Source organism: Siniperca chuatsi, linkage group LG20, assembly GCF_020085105.1.
Source record: "Siniperca chuatsi isolate FFG_IHB_CAS linkage group LG20, ASM2008510v1, whole genome shotgun sequence".
NCBI lineage: Eukaryota > Metazoa > Chordata > Actinopteri > Centrarchiformes > Sinipercidae > Siniperca > Siniperca chuatsi.
This window is the reverse complement of record NC_058061.1, coordinates 21,135,437-21,153,241: the sequence shown is the minus strand read 5'-3', so window position 1 is coordinate 21,153,241 and position 17,805 is coordinate 21,135,437. Positions and strand designations below refer to the sequence as shown.

The following is a 17,805-nucleotide window of genomic DNA, read 5'->3' as shown; positions in this document are numbered from 1 at the left end:
GGCCGTTGCGCAGGAACTCAGTTGCCTGACTTTCATAATTGTAAATGTCCATAAATTGAGGCTGATGTGCGTTAATCACCTCGACGGGGATTTGTAGCTGGCACAGTGAACAGTGCAGCTCCGATCTGGCTCTCTTGTCATCCTCAGTATTGTGGCTTTGTTCTTCCAAACATAATGAATCATTCAGAACCTGTTGCCTCCCGGTGCATCACACAGTTAGGCTGTTTCTTGATGTTAAACTATATAACTTTTGAAGGAAGAAATAATACATTCTTCTTCTTAAAAAGTGGAATTCATAGATATAAAATGCACCCTTTCTTAGTTCAGTAGACTCAAAGGTTTTGCTGCTACAGTCTTATGACTGGTAGCTTATGCTGGCTAATGTTAGCTGATGCTATCAAACTTTACATAGTTATCGCTGTTTATCTGTCATCACTGAGTCAGTTCTCCAACTTGACAGCTCTTGTTTACTTCTTGCTTCTGTTACACTATGTTTTAGCATCCACCATTATCCAACAATTGTTGCTTGTGACCACACACTAGTCCTTCCTTCTTGTCATCCCTCTTAGTGTCTCTTTCCAGATAATGTTTTGAGAAAGAACACCGTGACCTCTCTTCTCAGTGGGCATCCGATATCAAATGAGCTTTTTAGCGTGTACAGTGTGAACTGCACCGTATGAAAAGTCCTCTCATCTGCTCCAGGAGAACATTGTCTTTCTTGAGCAATTATGGCAACCGCCAGAGCGTCATGAGTCATAATGACAGTGAGTCATATCAGTGTTTGGCTCATTAGTGCTCAATCGTCACCGAACGAGGAGGATATGAAAAGAAAGGGAGTTAAAGCAGCAGCTGAAAAGCATCAATGATGACTCGGTTGCCATGACGTTCTGCCTGATGACTCTGTGATGTCACCCAGCGCAGTTCAATGGGGGATATTGTCCACAACAGACTCGTTTGAAAGCGTGTTATCAGCAAATTAATTGGACTGATCCATTCAGTCATTCATTCAGTCAACCTGCTAGCTTGAAAATAATTTGTCAGCCGCCCTGTGGTGTTTGGGGCTGTCATCACTGTTTCCACACAGATGTTTAAATGTTGGGAAGTTCTGTGTTATTGCTATGTTTCTCCCTCATTCCGTGGAATAAAGCCTTATTACTGCGCTCCATCTTTTTGCTTTATGTAATTGAGCGGCACGTCACTTTTTTACCTACGTCAAAGAGGGTTTTTTTTTTTTTTTTCAGCTTGTTTTTCAGACAGCAGGAACACTCGTAAATAGATTTTCATGAAATCTTGGTGACAGGTTGGGCTTGGACCAGGGGACAGTCGATTCCTCTTAGGTATTTCCACTATTCCACAGTTTCTGTTCTTAGCAACAGCTGTGAAACAAATAGAAATTTGATTCCAAACGGTGAAGGATGGTTTGCCAGGTCAATAAATAACTGAAGACTTGTGTGATAGGGCTGATGTCTATGGGTGCTGCAAAGTTGGAGACTGGCACCGACTGCCACCTGGTTGCTACTTTTCTCTGGATCAACACTGGCAGTTTTCTCAAAGCCTCTTGGCATTATACAGTAATTAGATTCTGAATTCTGCACTGTGTGACTAAATCCAAACTATGTGTCGAGACTGCATTAGCTGATAAAGATAAATGATGCTTGTCTGGAAGATGGCATTTAGGTTTTTCTTCCTAAAAGCTGAGAATAATAAAAAAATAAAGACGCATTAAGTCAGAATTATGAGTTACTAAGTCATAAATTTGACTAATTGAATCAAAATTGAAATACTAACTAACATAGGAAGTCCAAATGATGAAACACAAAGTCACATGTTTGACTTACTAAGTCGAAAATGAAATACTATTGCACTACTATTGCTGGGCTATACATTGCTTTTTTAACCTGCTATCATATTTTTACGCTGGCGTAACTTTGAATTATCTTAGTGGGCCCTTTTTTCGTGGTGGAGCAACGACCAGCGCATGCAGCGCTCCCACAGTTTGGTATTTTCCTGACCTTGAAGTTGTCTGTGTGGTGTTTTGGTGCCCGGCGCAGGAGGAGAGGCGCAAACAGGTGGGAGGTTCATTCAAATGAGGAAGTGCGAAGAGAGCTGTTGGTATTTTGGTGGAAATTGGGCCTTTGTGCTGAGAATAGACGTCTCAGAACTGATCTGCAGCAATAACAGAATAATGCTTGAAATATAAATAAACTATTTTATTTAAACACCTTCCAACCAGTAGATGTGTTTTTAAATTGGCATCAAAAATGTACGTTTAATGTGGTTAAAGCAGGAACGTCAGTCTGCATTTATCCGTGAATTGATCTGATTCTTCCAGGATCTGCTGTCCGCATCTTCTTTATGCTGTATGAAAACCTTCGCGCACACCAGGCTGCTTCAGAAGAACGTTTCATGTTTTATTCTTGAAATACATTACATTGCAGACACTGCACATTTTACAGTATGATATGAATTCACAACAATTTACAACATGAGATAGAGGAGAATTAAGCGTGATGCGATCATCTAAACAGCTTCACTAAACTATTTGTTACAAATTGTTTCTATCGTATTTGTATCTATCTATCTTTTTTTCCAAATTTTTGAAATTTAAATATTTGTTCACTTGTTTTTTTAATTTTATTTATTCAAACAAAGATGAAACGGGCAGGGAAGTGGCTTCCATTAGAGCTGAAACTGTCGACAGAAAATGAGTCAACTATTTTGATTATTATTTAAGTCATTTTTATGCAAAAATGCGAGAAAAGACTTCTCAAATGTAAATATTTGCTGATTTTCTTATTGTTCTATGATATTAAGAACAATATTTAGACTGTTGGTTGGACAAAACAAGCACTTTGAATATGTCAGGTTGGGAAATTGTGAAGGGCACGTACACCAAAAGATTAATCGGTAAAGAAAGATTTAACTGATAATGAAAATAATCGATAGTTGGCTTCCATATTAACGGATACTGTAGATACTGGAGTCGGTGGCTTGCTTAGTCACCAAGCCATGTTGGGGGCCCATAGTAAAACCAGTTCAAACCATTGAATTGGTGACACACGCTGGGTTATAGCCTTTAACGATTGGTCAGAGGGCAGTTACACACTCTTGTTGAGGCTACATTTGACATTCCCATAACAAATCAGGCCACCGCTTCAAGTGTTGAAATATCAACAACCCTGCAGCTGGACCTGCCAGGGGCCATCTGGAGGGAGACTCCCTCTGACGCCTTCATGTGGATGAAATATGTTGAGTGCAGGTTGCCACGTACTATAAACTCAAGTGTGACTTTTTTCTTCCGCTTGAAGAGGCCAGTAATTTAAAGTCAATTTGAAAATGATGTAATGCTGATTTTCCCAAATTTTAATATTGGGCTCACATTATTATTATTATTATAGCCTCATGCATTGTTTCTCTTCAGTGTGAATTACCTTGTGCCTCTCTGTAGTCAGGGGAACTACTGTAAGCAATTTGCAATGAGCTGTAAATTATGGAGAACCACTTTGTCTCCCTAATGCTTCTCCTGGTAGAGTGTCAGCTGTGTTTATTATGAAACTGTAGAGCTGAGTGGGGGGGCTTCAAGCAGAGGTTTGGGTGGTGATTTAGCCTGGCATAATCCCTGTAGTGGAATGCCGGGGTTCAGACCACTGCTTTAGAGCCTCCTGCATGCAGCCAGGTGCTTCCCCTGCATGCTGGAAAGCTAACACCCCCACCCCCTCCACCCCCGCCGTGACATCATACCAAAATACAGTCATTTCTTGTCATGGAACATACTCGAGTGGAGCTGTGAAATATCAGCTGAATGACTGTGAAGCATGTTGTTAACCACAAACTGTTGTTTGTTTTGACACTGAAGAAATCTACTAGCAGAGCTGTCATAGAGGGCCGTTGGAAATTTGGCTGTGTTGAAATAATGTCTCAATACATAGCAACAAGGCTGAGGAAACGAGAAATGCTTTAAAAAGACAGTAAGTATGAATAATATAATGAGGCAATTTTGTCAACAAATTTGGGCTATGGTGGCAGAGGGAACTATTTTAATCTCTTTGGTCTTAGTCTACTCCAGTGTTTTGAGTTATAGCTTGAAAAACATTAGCTCAGTTAAAGAGTAATTACAGTTATTTTCAACTCAGGCCTCATTTTCCCACTTTTTTCCTTCATATCAATGGAATTAGGCCAACATCTAGTGAAATACTCCTCTGTAGGGCTCTGTAAATCTTAATTTGCAGGGATCACTGGCCTGAAATATGGTTCAAAGGGACACTCAAAATTGATTTTGAGTGTCCTTACAGTCTTGCAGCAACTCAGTTCCCAATCTGAAGGAAGTGACCCACCATTTCCTGGAAGAGTACCGTGGCCTCAGACTCGGGAGGTGCTGACTCTGATTGAAGCTGCTTCACACTCGGCTGTGAAGAGCTCCAGTGCGCCCTGGAGGTCACACGTTGATGAAACCAGCAGAACTATATCATCTGCAAAAAAATGGATACTCAATTGTGAGATCTTAATCTATAATGATCATTAATCAGAATATTACATACATTAAAGCACATGATTCATAACTTACAACAAGTCTGGTGCTTTGAGAAGAATGGGGGCCACATGGGGAGTTTGGAGGGGGAAATCCAGATCAGGTGGGAAACCCCAGATCAATGTAACCACAGAAGTTGATATTTCAGTACAGTATATACACAGTCTTAACCACTGGCATGCACACTCAAGAATTAGGCTGCATCTGTTTAAAAGAGGGGGACAGTGTGCATTAAGCTTAACACTGAACTGTCTCACGTGGATACAACCAGGACGTCTGGAGTTGCAAAACTCTGCTTTACCAGCTGAGTGAAGCAGTCTGGCTTTGAAACGTCTTTACCGCTTTGTCCTGCAGTGGCTACTGAAAGGTCACGGCGAGAAACTTACTGTGGAGTGCTCAGTGAGTTTAGCACTCGAGCGGAAAAGCAGAACAACGGATTGACGCGCCGCCGTATCTGATCCAGAGAACATAAGCAGGCCTGAACAGATCAGATCTGCGCGCTGGAGATCATTCGTAAGCAGCGCACAGTGTGTGTGTGTGTGTGTGTGGGTGTGTGTGGGTGTCACAGCGCTCCAGTCACGTCATTTGTACGGCAGACGCAGAAGCTTAGAGGAGAGACAGTGAAACGCACAAGGCTTGAGAAATTCACATAAACTGGATGGGAGGGGAATGTAACAAATAAGGCTTTGTTAGCTTTACTGACCACTCTAGCCTACACACACACACACACACACACACACTCGTACCCTGTGTTGAGGCATTGAGCAGACAATAATGACAGTTTGTGCGAGCGTATGTGTGCATGTACAGTATATATGTGTGACTGAGTGCATACTTAAGCGCGCATGTGCATCCCTCCTCCTCTCTGCGTGTCTGAAGTGTCTCTACATCTGGGAATGTGGCTTCGCTCCAGGCTTCCACATCTGCCCCAAACCAAAACAATGTCTCCCAAATAAAGATATGGGTCCGCAGCCCCCATCGCTCTCTTTCCCTCTCCCTGTCTCACTCTGTCTCCCTCCAGGGACACTTTCATTCTTTCACTCCTCCTCCTCCTCCTCCATTCACTCCAGCTCAGTCCGGCCATATCTCGACACATTCTTCTCTCTTAGGTCTAGTAGTTAGCGGCCAAGCGTACATGTGAGAAATTTCTCCCGGCCTGTGTTTCTCACCTGAGGCTAAGTGATCCCAGAGCGTTGGGGACTTGCGGCTCAGCTTCAGACCTCCCGGGTAAGAGGTTAGAGTCTCCACAGGGGCTTATTGAGAACAGTGGTGATGAGCTGTTGTTACGCTGCTCTCAAAAGTTTGTATGTTAGTTAGTGTCGTAGGACACTGGAGGGATTTTGAGCACCAATACTGAGATTTTGACCTGAAGCTGCAGTATTGCATATTTTGTGGTGAAAATGTTTATTTTCATATTTTTATATTAAACACAATCCAACTTCCTAGCATTTAGACCATCGCAGGTCACCCCAATTGGCTCATTTTGCGCCAAAAATTGCTCCTTTTACTCAGTGTCATAATTCATAAGTCAGGACACGCAGATGTCAGGGCAACTTCCAGTGGTAGAGGTGTCCCCAGTGTCCAGGTTAATGTCCATAAATGTGCTTAGACTTCATATAAAAAAACTTGCCCCTCATAACTTCTGATCATTCCTCACAATCATCACATGTAGGCTGTTTCTTCAGTATCGATCTATTATTTATACGACCCCCCCCGTTATACAGCAAAAGCTGTAGTCCCTTCGTGCTCCACACAATATATATTATATTCCTAGAACACTGACACTCCTCTCTAGCATTCCATTTGAAACTGCAAGCTTTCTTGCATAAAAAGCCTAGAACACGTGGAGAACATGTGCCACTTACATGCAAAATAATGGCATGAACTATACCATCAGCTTGTAAATTAAGTAAAATCAAGGGAAAGCAGCCTAAATTCATTATTGATTATTATTAATTATGGCGATTATTTTCTTGATTGATCGATCAATCGTTTAGTTTATAAACGATAAATAGCAAGAGTTATAAATAACTGAAGTGACTTTATTTTACAAGTTTTGAAGAACTCAGAACTCGAAACGCCGACACCCAAAGAACAATTTCGTCTAATGTATGCTGCAAATTCAAGGTTTAGCCAGAAACATTAGATTACATAATTACTATGTGGATAAATGACAACCTGAAACAGTTGTACTATTTTGCAAATAAAACATGAGTGAAGACAAAAGGTTTTAGTAAAAGATTTGTCCAGCTCAGGCTTTAAAGTGAGCCTATGTCATTTTTGCTGAATCTAGGGTGTCAGTAGCACCGTCACGCTGGAGTCATAGACAGCATTGTGAAAGAGCCCTGAAGTCAGCGAACTGACTCAGTAATGTCAGTTACACAGCAATATCTGCCGCTAGTCCAGTTTGCTAACATTAGCTAACACTGGCCGCCTTAAGCTACTGGTCACACCAGACCAAGCGAGCCTGGAACAGAAACCCCCCCCCAAGTGTATTTAATTGAGCAATTGAGCCCGAGTGCGTTTTATTTCTCTTTTTAACTTTTCAGTTATAAAATCAATGCGCTATGTTTCGAAAATTTTGTCCCTTTTTAATGAATTTTGCCACTTTGGCGCTAGATCCCAAATGGCCCTAGTCAGGGCCACCAGTGGGGTTTCTTAATATAAAGATGGGGTCTCTGGAAATGTCTAAATCTCATCTCTTTCACATATTTCGAATATAATTCATAGTTTTGAAATATATCATTATTCCGGAGTAATCCATTTGAGGCTCCATGCTTACCTGATAACTTGACAGCCCTCAGCAGGCCTCCGATTTTTATTAAGCAGCGACAACTGCCAGTGTCGCATCTGTGCGTCGCCATTTTCCTCCTGTGTCACAGTGTTGATTGGGCGGCTGTGTCTCTTTTCGCACAGACACAAGCCTGTCACTAGCGTCAGCGTTCGGTTTGTGAACTCCCCCCCCCCCCCCCGTAACCTGGGGTGTGCAGATAGGGAAGGTGGAGGTATTTATGAGTGAATAATAGGAAACAGACACTTCCCCTGTCTGTCACACCTCTGTTCCCATGCTCCTCTGACATGATGAGGTAGGAGAGGGAGCAAAAAAAACATCACAGTGTACACATCCACTGCGTACCTCGCTTCTATTTTAGTAGAAACTCCAGACTAGAGATGGCCCACGCTCGCCGTCTGCATCTCATCATGAAAAAGACGTTGTGTTTGTGGCTGTGTGCTTGCTTGCGGCTGTTTACAGCTCTGCTCCAGTATGTATACAGCTGGAATTTGTTTGGTTTCTCTTAAAGACCTGCATGCCTGTATACAGTATGAAATGTCTTGACAGTGTAGCAAAGTAGACAAGCATGCCACACACTCAGGAAGGGCTAATTGTAATGAGGTGAAGACATGAGAAGAACGACTTGCAGTCATTCCTGGGGCCTCATTTGAAAATGTTCATCTTAGGGAATGACTAAAGCAGAATATGCTCAAGCAGTTACTCACAGGTTTGTTCATGAAGCGAGCAACATGGCCGACAACACTTTGGCCCCCGACCAATCACAGCTTGCTGTCTTTCCTGACTTGCAGGACGTAGTTGATCCGTACAAACTGCCAGGGACCAGCTTCACTGTTCCACCTGACAGCACCGACAACATCATTCTGTTTTCGGTTCTCCGTGGGCCGATGTCGCGGAACACGACGCTTAAGTGGTCAAAACTAGGCGAGAGAAGGCAGAAAATTGGGATTGCATTCAAATTAAGTTAAGCTAATATAAAACTACACTGTATAAAGACCATTTTAATACACGGCCCCTGGTGCTGTAGCCTAGGATCATTTCCACATCATTAACAGCTCACATATCACCTCATGTTCATGTTCAGGAACCTCTCCGCCTCTGGATCTTTCCAGCTGGAAACAGGACAGCTGCTCTGACAGACCTTGACCCACACAGACTCTCCTCTCCTCAAATCCAGATGTTTCCACAGGGCTCACCAGAGGTCAGGTTCTGCTTACACACACAGGAACAAGTTACATGGCTAAAAAGCCATTTCACTCACACTTGTAACTACACCAAGTGAACCGTACATGAACTTGCACACACACACACACACACACACACACACACACACACTCTGTCACAAGTCAGGAGGTACTGAGTCAGGCAGGCATGTGTGAGCACAGCTAAACGTTCAGTCCTGTCCAGTAATCCAGTCTGTTGAAACTCTGGACCACTGAGGCTGCACACCGGTCCTCCTCCACACAGCCAGTGAGTGGGTGACCAGCATTTCACAACCCGTGTGATCGTAGACAGCGACAGTTGCATCTGATGACTCACCTTTTCAGGACAATCCGTGTCTGTGTAGTAACGCTGCTAACCTGCTGAAAGCCGAGGGATGGATTTGTCACTCGCTTTGAGAGTCCGTCTGAAAGACTCAAGTGTTTAGCTGTTGCTCAGCGGTGGAAACTGCTCCGAATCGCTCTGACGGCAGTGGAAGAATGAACTCAATGAGCTTATTCTGTATGTTACATCCAGCCAAAGTTGCGATTAATTCTATTGTCCCATGGATTTTTTAAATAACATGATAGTTACTCATGAGTTATGTTTATGTATGAACTTATTTAACTCTTTAGAGAGATGTTTTAGGGTCCAGTTATTCGTTTTCTAATCTTTTTTCCCTTTCCTGACCTTTTAACTGACGGCAGTTTTTCAAAGTAAGCCTCCCTGCTTCTTTCTTCTGTCCCCTATTGTTAAGTAAATTACTTAAATTATGACAATTACAATTTTCACTAGAAGTTAGATAATACCCTGGGTTTGAACTTGAAACAAGCAGAATCTGTCCTGCAGGTCTCAGCTGAGGCTGTTAAAATCCAGGTGAAGGGCTAAGGATCAAGTTTACTGCACTGTTATTCTGTGACTGACCTCAAAGCAAGACCGGCTATTTATTTAAAAGCATTTTCCAAGGGAATTTAACAAATTATTCTTGGTTTTCCAGGCAGGGAGCCAGTGTCACTGAAATAGGGAGACCATGAGGTATTTTGTTTTCCATAATAAGAGATGCTGCCTGTGTTTGGGGGGTGTGTGGGAAATGTCTCTAATCTGAAAAAGAAAATGCTGGGATCTGTTTATAATTCCAAAAAGACCAGTGAAGTATTTGGTTTCTTCTTTTTTAGCATCATAAACATTTCGACATATTACAGTTCCTCATTTATTTTTAAACCACTGAAAATAACTGGAATCATGATTTTGGCTTTTTTTCAATTGTTCAAGCTTTGCATGAAAGCATTTTACACTTGAACCATGTTTATTTATATTTTAGGCGTATTACTCAAATTAGAATAATAAAATAGAATAGAATTCATTTTTATTTTCATTTTTTTTTTTTAAGTTATAATCCTTAAACCTTTTTTGCCCCTGGGGGGTTGTGCAACAAGCTTTAAACACAACATCGGCATATTATCACCTTATAAAGGCTGCACCTTGTTAGCAAACAGTTGCTCACTCACACATCTAGCAGAGTAGGCACGGAGCGATATTGTCATCCATTTGGAGTCGCGTTTCTGGCCACTTGATGAATGGAAGTCCAGTATTCACTCTTCTTTTAGCTCTGTTTTGGTCTATCGCTAAATCAGCTCCACTATGTTTACTGGCTAGTTGCAAACTTTGTCTGTCTGTTGTTTGGCGCTGGGAACGTAGTGCACAGTGGGTTTATTGGAGCTTGTTCACTGAAAATAGTTTCCTGAGAGCGGTGAGACTGAAACAGCACAGTTCCAGGCTGCAACATCAACACAAGGACCTGAAAGACACAATTCTCGTCATAATTTGCCACAACGACTGACACCTTTCACAATACACATAATCCGTAATATATAGATATTGATTAGGGCAGCTTTTTGGATTACAACTTTTAAAATTGTCAGGTGGTTGTAAGTTATTTTGCGAAATGTCGGAAATCATTAACTGAAGCAGATGATCATATTTAGTATCTGATGGTTACATTTTAGTTAAAGCACATTTCACCAGCTCACAGTCTGTTGGTAAAAATAATATTGCTCCTGTGTTAGCTTATCTTCATGTTTCTCAAATGACTGCTGTGATGACTAGTGCATGTTCAATGAAAAGCGTCTGCAGAGCTCACAGACAGCAGCAGGGATTGTTGCGGTCTGTCCTCAGTCATCGCAGCCTGGGATGAGTCCTTGTGTTCTCTGCCAGGGGCTTTTCTGGCATGCTGGGAATGTGGAGCCAAAGGCAGCCTGGGGTTTCGAAGGTTAACCATCTGGAATGGTGCATTATTTAATGTTGCATATGCCGAGACAAGCTGGCTCTGAGATTCGTCATACTTCCCACCACCAAGGTGCTCCCATTCTCTCACTCATGTCTGGTGTTTTTAATGTGTATGACAGGACTGTCAGATCTGTCACAAACTTCTGTCAGGGAGGAGAATTTTAACTCTGTCTTTTGTAGCTCACATCACTGTTCACACACACACAATTGTGAGACTCAGTTTGAAGCGGATCTGTGGATGTTTCAAGAGACAGAAACTTACACAGGAGATTCAGAGGCACTTTGCGATTTAAAAAAAGAAAATCTTCATGTCCAAGATTTTTGCATATTATCCGTGTCCTTCCAACTACAAGCGGCCCACTCCCATCTGTCTTTGCCTGCTTCTGAGAGCCATTTCTGCTTAGCTCAGAGAAAAACTGCGGTATCATTTCACTGATGATGAACATGTGACCAAACAACGTCGTGTCTGAAGGAAGCCAACAGGAAAGCAACCAGGAAACGCAAAGAAAGTGTCTTTTGTTTCCGCAGTACGTGGTCGCACTCATCTGGAATCTGAATCTGATGGAACAGGTTGCAGGAGAATGTTGATAAAACAGACTCACTCAGCGTTGGCCGATATGATATGACAATATTGGATTTTTAGATTTCCATAAATTTGATGAAGTATATTTAATTGCCGGGTATTATTTTGCTAGGTAGACATTCTTGTCGGATTATTTTAGCCATCAACAGTTTCTCAATTGATTTTCCAGCAAAATTCACTGTATCATGTTATAAATCAATAATGCAATATAAAAACGTCACTATATTACTATATTATAGTCACTGAGCATAGCAGGAAAACTGATACCGCTGAGCAGCTGAGGAAGAAATTGTGTGCCATCTTTGATTTTACTTGGTATGTATTGACTTCAATGGAAGACACCTCTATCTGTCATTAAAAGTCGTGTTTGTTGTTACTTTACACCTGCCTAACATAGCTTTCCACCAAAAGTCGATAAAAAGATTGCCTACCATCTGCAGAGTTTGTATATTCTTCTTGTTATGAATTCTGTGATGCCTGAGCAACTGAACCTCTGGGTTCCATCAGCTTAGCCATCCAGGACCATGACACACAGAATAATAGTCCCAGTCCTAGAACTGGATTTGGTGAACTGGATTTCACCTAAGACTTGATTATCATCCGGGCCCCCAGATCTGAAGGCCCCAGGTTCACCGTGTAGCAATTACTGGTAATTTCATGGATTGCACATTTGTTTGGTAATATTCTAAATCACAATATACACTGAAATGATAGGGGCCTTAACGTGGCACCTGCATTATCATTATGTCCAGTCTTGTATGGCCCTCTGTCTACATCTAATATTAATACCTATATTACACTGCTGCATATTCTTAAATGAATTTGTGTTAAAGCAAAATACCACAAATTATCTGACAAACCATATCCGGTGGGGGGGGCAGGTAGTATTCAAGCTGACCAGATTGACACTTAAATGCAGTTACATACATATACAGCACAGTATGCCAAATTTCCAGTGCATGGTAAGGCTCGACTTGACTCGCTTGGAACTATTCTCTTTTGGTCATTGTCAAATGTTGTGGATAGTACCTGGTACTTTTTTTGGTATCACCTCAGTCGAGGTTCCAAGCGACCTGATACTAAAGGTAACCTGCACATCGCTAGTGGCCTCCACTCAGGGACTACAGATTAAAATGAGCTTTTAGCTATATCTGGTACAATACATGTATTGTGCATTGTTCTTGCTAAATAAACAATAAACCAGCAAACTAAAAGGCGGAGTTAAAACACTGACTGGTCAAAGAGAATCATCACCAGACATCTGGCACAAACCCACCATTTTTAGATAGCCAGGCTACCATCAACAGCAGCCAAATTTTTTTATTCACTCGACTCGACTTTAAAGATGGCAGCCCGCAATTCCACGCCGTGGTCAATTGACAAAGTGCAGACGTCCTTTTTTTGGTTGCCGATGAAAGGATCCAACTAGAGTTCCTGTGTTTGTGTAAAGGTGAAGATGATGTCACAGCAGTTGCATGCGGTGTCAGCTAAGAATCACGCCTACATTGAGGGGTTACTATCTGCAGTGGAAAACTAAATCAAGAAAAGTACCTGGTACCAGAAGCGAGCCGAGCCGTACCATGCAGTTGAAATGAGGCTTGAGGGGAGGAACTGGGGGGAGGGGGGCCAAACAGGTCATTTTTGCCTTGGGGCCCTTAGCAGGTCAGTCCGTTCTTGCTTTCACTCATTTCCTGCTCCGTCCTGTTTTCACACACTTATACACTAGAACAGTGAAAGCAAATGTATAATTACCCTTGATGTTTGACTTAGGAATAACATGTGGAACAAGTGAAGGGCACCTTGCCTCTCCACACATTCATGTATTGTAGCACTTAACTTCACTATAGCTGTAACTGTGGTTTGGCAGTCGTATCGACTTTTTTCTCCTTCCATTTCTTTTTCAGTACATAAACATGTGATCCTGTGTCACTGACATGATTGAAAATAGCGCATATTTTCTTTAGTGGCATTTTGGAGTTTATCCATTGTTATATCCATGACTACTTTTCACTGCTGTAGGAAATGACTGGACTATTTAGGCAAATCCTTATCCCAAAGGCACACGAAGGATAAATATAACAGTGACCACCGAGACCATCAAAGGGAAAACATCACTGCAAAGTTGTCAGGGACTGTGTAATTACATGCAGTCATAAGTCACCCGGGGTTGACATGGATTCATACTCTCCAGTCCTGTGGGACCAGAGAGCTCTGGGTTTCTTCCTTTCTCTTTTTCCAGCTAGTGCAGAGAAGGACTTAATTTTCTGAGGCGATGCAGCTTTTACCTCCAGGGACAGTTTATGCTTAAATCAGTACTTATTACTGATTGATTACCCCTAAGAAATGGGTGATGAGATAGTAAATATCTATGAAGAAATGTTTGCTTAGAGCTGATATTCTCTGTCCTGCCCCTGGTGTGTGGCAGTGTCTAATGATAATGAATAGCATTCCCGTTTCCTATCACCCACCCTGATCCAAACACGTCTCCACAGTGGCCTCCCAAGACTTTTCAGAGTCAGAGAAGAGAATTTTGGCCTGTCAGTTTAACTGATTACTGGTTTCCTCAATTGCAAGTTTCCTGTTCTCATTCTCTAGCATGCAAATAGCTGAATTGACCCATAGCCTACAGTACTGATTGGTGTAGGATCATATAGCTTGCTCTGGGTTGTGCCTTTCTGTGACGTTCAAATGCATCACCACTAGCTACTGTTGCTTTGCCTGTCATGCTTTCCGTTCTTGCAGGGCATATATGGAGTTTACAATGATTACGATGGAAGATTTACCATAGAAGTTGTTAGTCATTTTTGAAACAATGGGTCCTTGATTTCAGACAGAGGCAGGCAAAAGCAGGTTTCTCATTTGTAGTCGGCGACCGCTGCAATGATGACTGTCACTGGCAGATTTTATCAGTTATAGTTAGCAAGCTAATTAAGCTAAATTTAGCTCTGTGCGTTAGCTGAAAATGCCAACGTCCCTGGCTGACTTTTTTCCCCCAGCTGATTTGTTTCAAAATGAGAAAAATGGGTTTAAATATTCACTTGATGGCTACATGTACCATGCTAACAGAGGCTAAAGCTCAAGGATGTAAACTGGATATTGGACTCCAAGATGGCGTCCAATAATTTCATCGAAAATTGCTCTCAGAGCGCATAAGCCCCAAAAACGACGTCTCTTTTATTATGCTGGTCTATGGAGAAAATGGCTTTTGGGCTGAAGGGGATTTTTATCACTGCAGTACAACGGGTGGCCACTGGGACAGATCAGCAGCAAAGTTGAGTGGCAGTGCCGTAGCCAGCAATATCAATACATCGATGCTTAAGCTACATGCTCTGGGCAAAAAGTCAGCATCCTCGCCAGTTGATGAGCCATATAGAAGATAAGGAACTAAAGGAGCAGCATTGTTCTTGTACTGCAGTGTAGAGCCAGTTAGTCCTAGTATTTGTAAGTATGATAAGGAAAAATGCAAGATCAGGCTCATATTTCATTCTTATGTGTTTGGCTGCTTAGCTTACATAGATGGACAATAAAGACAGACGTTGGATGGGTTTTTCATATCATATTTTCAAACAGTATGTTTCATTTTTACCATTAAGAGAAGCTTTTAGGATGAGGAGGAGATTTTTTAATGTAACCTGTGACCCCCCCCAAAAAATACTGTAGTATGAACCGCTCCTTGGCCTTGGAAGTAAGGCTAGTAAACCAGTTAGCCAGAAATGCTAACGTTTGCGGCTTACATAAGAGAAGAAAAACACACTGTTTAGTCCATTCCTTAAACTTTTGCTCTAGTATTTTTGGTTTTGGAAAGGCTAAAAAAAGACACCACCCTCCAAACTCTAGCCCCGTGGACACCACTCACATAGAAATCCAACGCTTGGCAGGCCTTCTATGACAAGTTATGGTTGTGAAGCTATGATTGGACAATTGCTGTTCAGAGATGGGGTTTAGCGAACGGTCATTTATGCCTGTGATTACTGCAAAGCCTCCTCCTTCTCCTACTGTATTCATATCTAGTCTGCAGAGACTGGATTGAGTTTCCTTGCAGTTACTAAAACCATCCTCTTCTATGTGCTTGAATGACTTGGCATGGACCCCCGAAAACCAAACTGTAGCTGATATGCAATTTCATCTGGTTCTCTCAAGTCTCCACCTCGACGTGTTACAATGGTCTCAGCCTGTTGTTTTCCTGCTAATCAGTAGCAGATGTGTGCAGTTTGCTTACATGCTCTCTCGTGTTCTTTGGCTGTATGTTGTGTGCACGTATGCTGTCTCTCAGTCCAACTGCAGAGCAGAGGCAGTTTGTTGTTCTTTGTGTGGCAGCGGCGGCAGCTCAGCCTGCTCCGCTGTGATGTCATTGGTTGCTGGTTGTGAAATACTTGAGGAAATGAGAACCTCATTGAACCCGAGCTGAGTGCTGCATTTCTACTTCATCTCTTGTGTAGCCTGATCTTTGGTGGTTTTGTTCGATCTTCTATCTGTTTATCTCCAGCAGTTATTTCAATTAAAGAAATAAATCTTTGTCCTGGATCTAACATGGTGTTTAAATTCACCTTCATTGTGCTGATGAGCCTTTTTGTTGGTATTGACACTTACTGATGTTGTAATTGCTTTTTCTGTTTCGACAGAGGACAGCATCTCTGAGTCATCTCCCTGTTGATGACCTCAGAGACCCCCTGCCTCCTCTCTGGAGATGCTACATGTCTCCACAAGGGCAGCGATACTACGTCAACACCACAAGCAACGGTAAGAGTCAATGAAATGTGATAGTCCAGGACATATTTTGCTCTTATTAGGGATGCACATTTTATGTAACTGCTCTGACTACTGATATCAATCTCAATCTCTGTCTGTGCGTTAAGTATGGAGCTGGAGTGAGGATGTGGCTAGCTTAGCTTAGCATAAAGTCTAAAAATTCTAGCCTGACTCTGTCCAAAGTTTAGGAATATGTTGACCAACAATTCTAGAGCTGTCTTATTTACACAATGTATAGCTTAACCCGTACACCAACAGAAAAGTAAAAACAACAATTTGTAATTTAGGGGGACTTACAGGTTGGTCAACTATTTTGTGACAGACAACGGTTTATCCTTCCGCCCAGTATGTATGCGCAGCGTCTCCATCTATAGCGCTGGTTGCCATATCAATGAGCACAGGTTTGGTTTTGGTCTCCACACAGGCACGATGGTACCAAACCTGGCAACCTCACTGTGGTGACAAGACTGCAGGAAGCTACTCACAGCCATTGTAGGTTGCTGTTCACTAAGAAATAGTTCCAGAACATAACTCACCCAAAAACCACAATCTGTAGTTTTTACATTTCTGTTTGTGTACGGGTTAAGTAAATACGAGACATGCTAATTAGTGGCTTACTGTTTCCCCTGCTTCCAGGCTATATGCTAAGCTAGGCTAATCGGCCATAATGTTGAACTGTTCCTTTAATGCTCATTCAGTATTCACTGTATGTAAGTGACATTACATATCCTGGATCTAGGCTTCAGAAATTGGTTTTCAGCTTTTGCCCACATTCAGAAGGCATCAGGCCAAAACATTTAAGACATTGTGAGCCCCCCCTCAGACAAGATTGAGACAACTGAATTAGCTATTAGTGGTTCACGTCATGTACTCATGCTTGTACAGACTACTACCACTGGATTAATGTGGTACTGAAGAAAACTTAAAAACATGATGATTCTCAGGCAGGTTTTGCAGTTGAGGGGTGTTTTTTTCCTATGATTTCTTAGCGGATTTATGGACGTTTATCTGCCCCCTTGGGGCAGTTTGAAAATCTCTGATCTACCACAATGTGAAATGACAGCATTTGTTTATATGAGGATTCAATTTTTAGGAAAAGGCAATGTAATCAGCATGGCTTATAGGATTATTTCAGTTTATTACAATGTGGGTCTTATTTGTGTAATTTTAGCTGACATTACCATCTGTAATAATAGCACCGTACTCACCAAGTTAATTGTTAAGATATGGAATTTTGGCGTCATCACTAAAAAGAAGTCTAACTGGGCCAGAAACATGGGAAGTCAGATGATCAGACAGGTTGGAAAAGCCAACAGTTTAGTCAAAGAGTTTGGATTTTTTTTACCTTCTGTGAGCGGAGCCTGACAGTAGAGCAGGATGAATCCATATTGTCTCAATCAGGTGGATCCGCACATTCTTTATTGCCGGTCCACATACTGTAAAACAGGTCATGTTTTTGCATAGAGCTATTACCCAGTGCAGGTTTTAGTGGACATTGGGCATTTTGGTACTTGCGAGCAACAAATGGCACTACTGTGATCTGGTAGGGCTGCTCTGTGATTACTTTTTATCAAAGTGACTGAGGGGGCAAAATGCAAAAGATTAAATGTTTTCAACAAAAAGTTCAAACATGTTTCTGGCGATGATCCTCCGGAGGTGACACCTTAG

General features: G+C 42.0%; 1 protein-coding gene across 2 annotated transcripts in view; it reads left to right on the top strand.

Annotated features, from left to right (window-relative positions):
- The window catches only part of LOC122867164 (growth arrest-specific protein 7-like), a 62,217-nt gene that overhangs the window by 4,139 nt on the left and 40,273 nt on the right, over positions 1 to 17,805 (top strand). Inside the window, exons 2-3 of one of the 2 annotated variants that reach the window (XM_044177571.1) lie at positions 8,404 to 8,520; positions 16,011 to 16,128. In XM_044177571.1, the coding sequence (XP_044033506.1) occupies positions 8,404 to 8,520; positions 16,011 to 16,128 (235 nt within the window). The remainder of the gene's footprint in view (positions 1 to 8,403; positions 8,521 to 16,010; positions 16,129 to 17,805) is intronic. The other variant, XM_044177572.1, reaches the window with a different exon arrangement.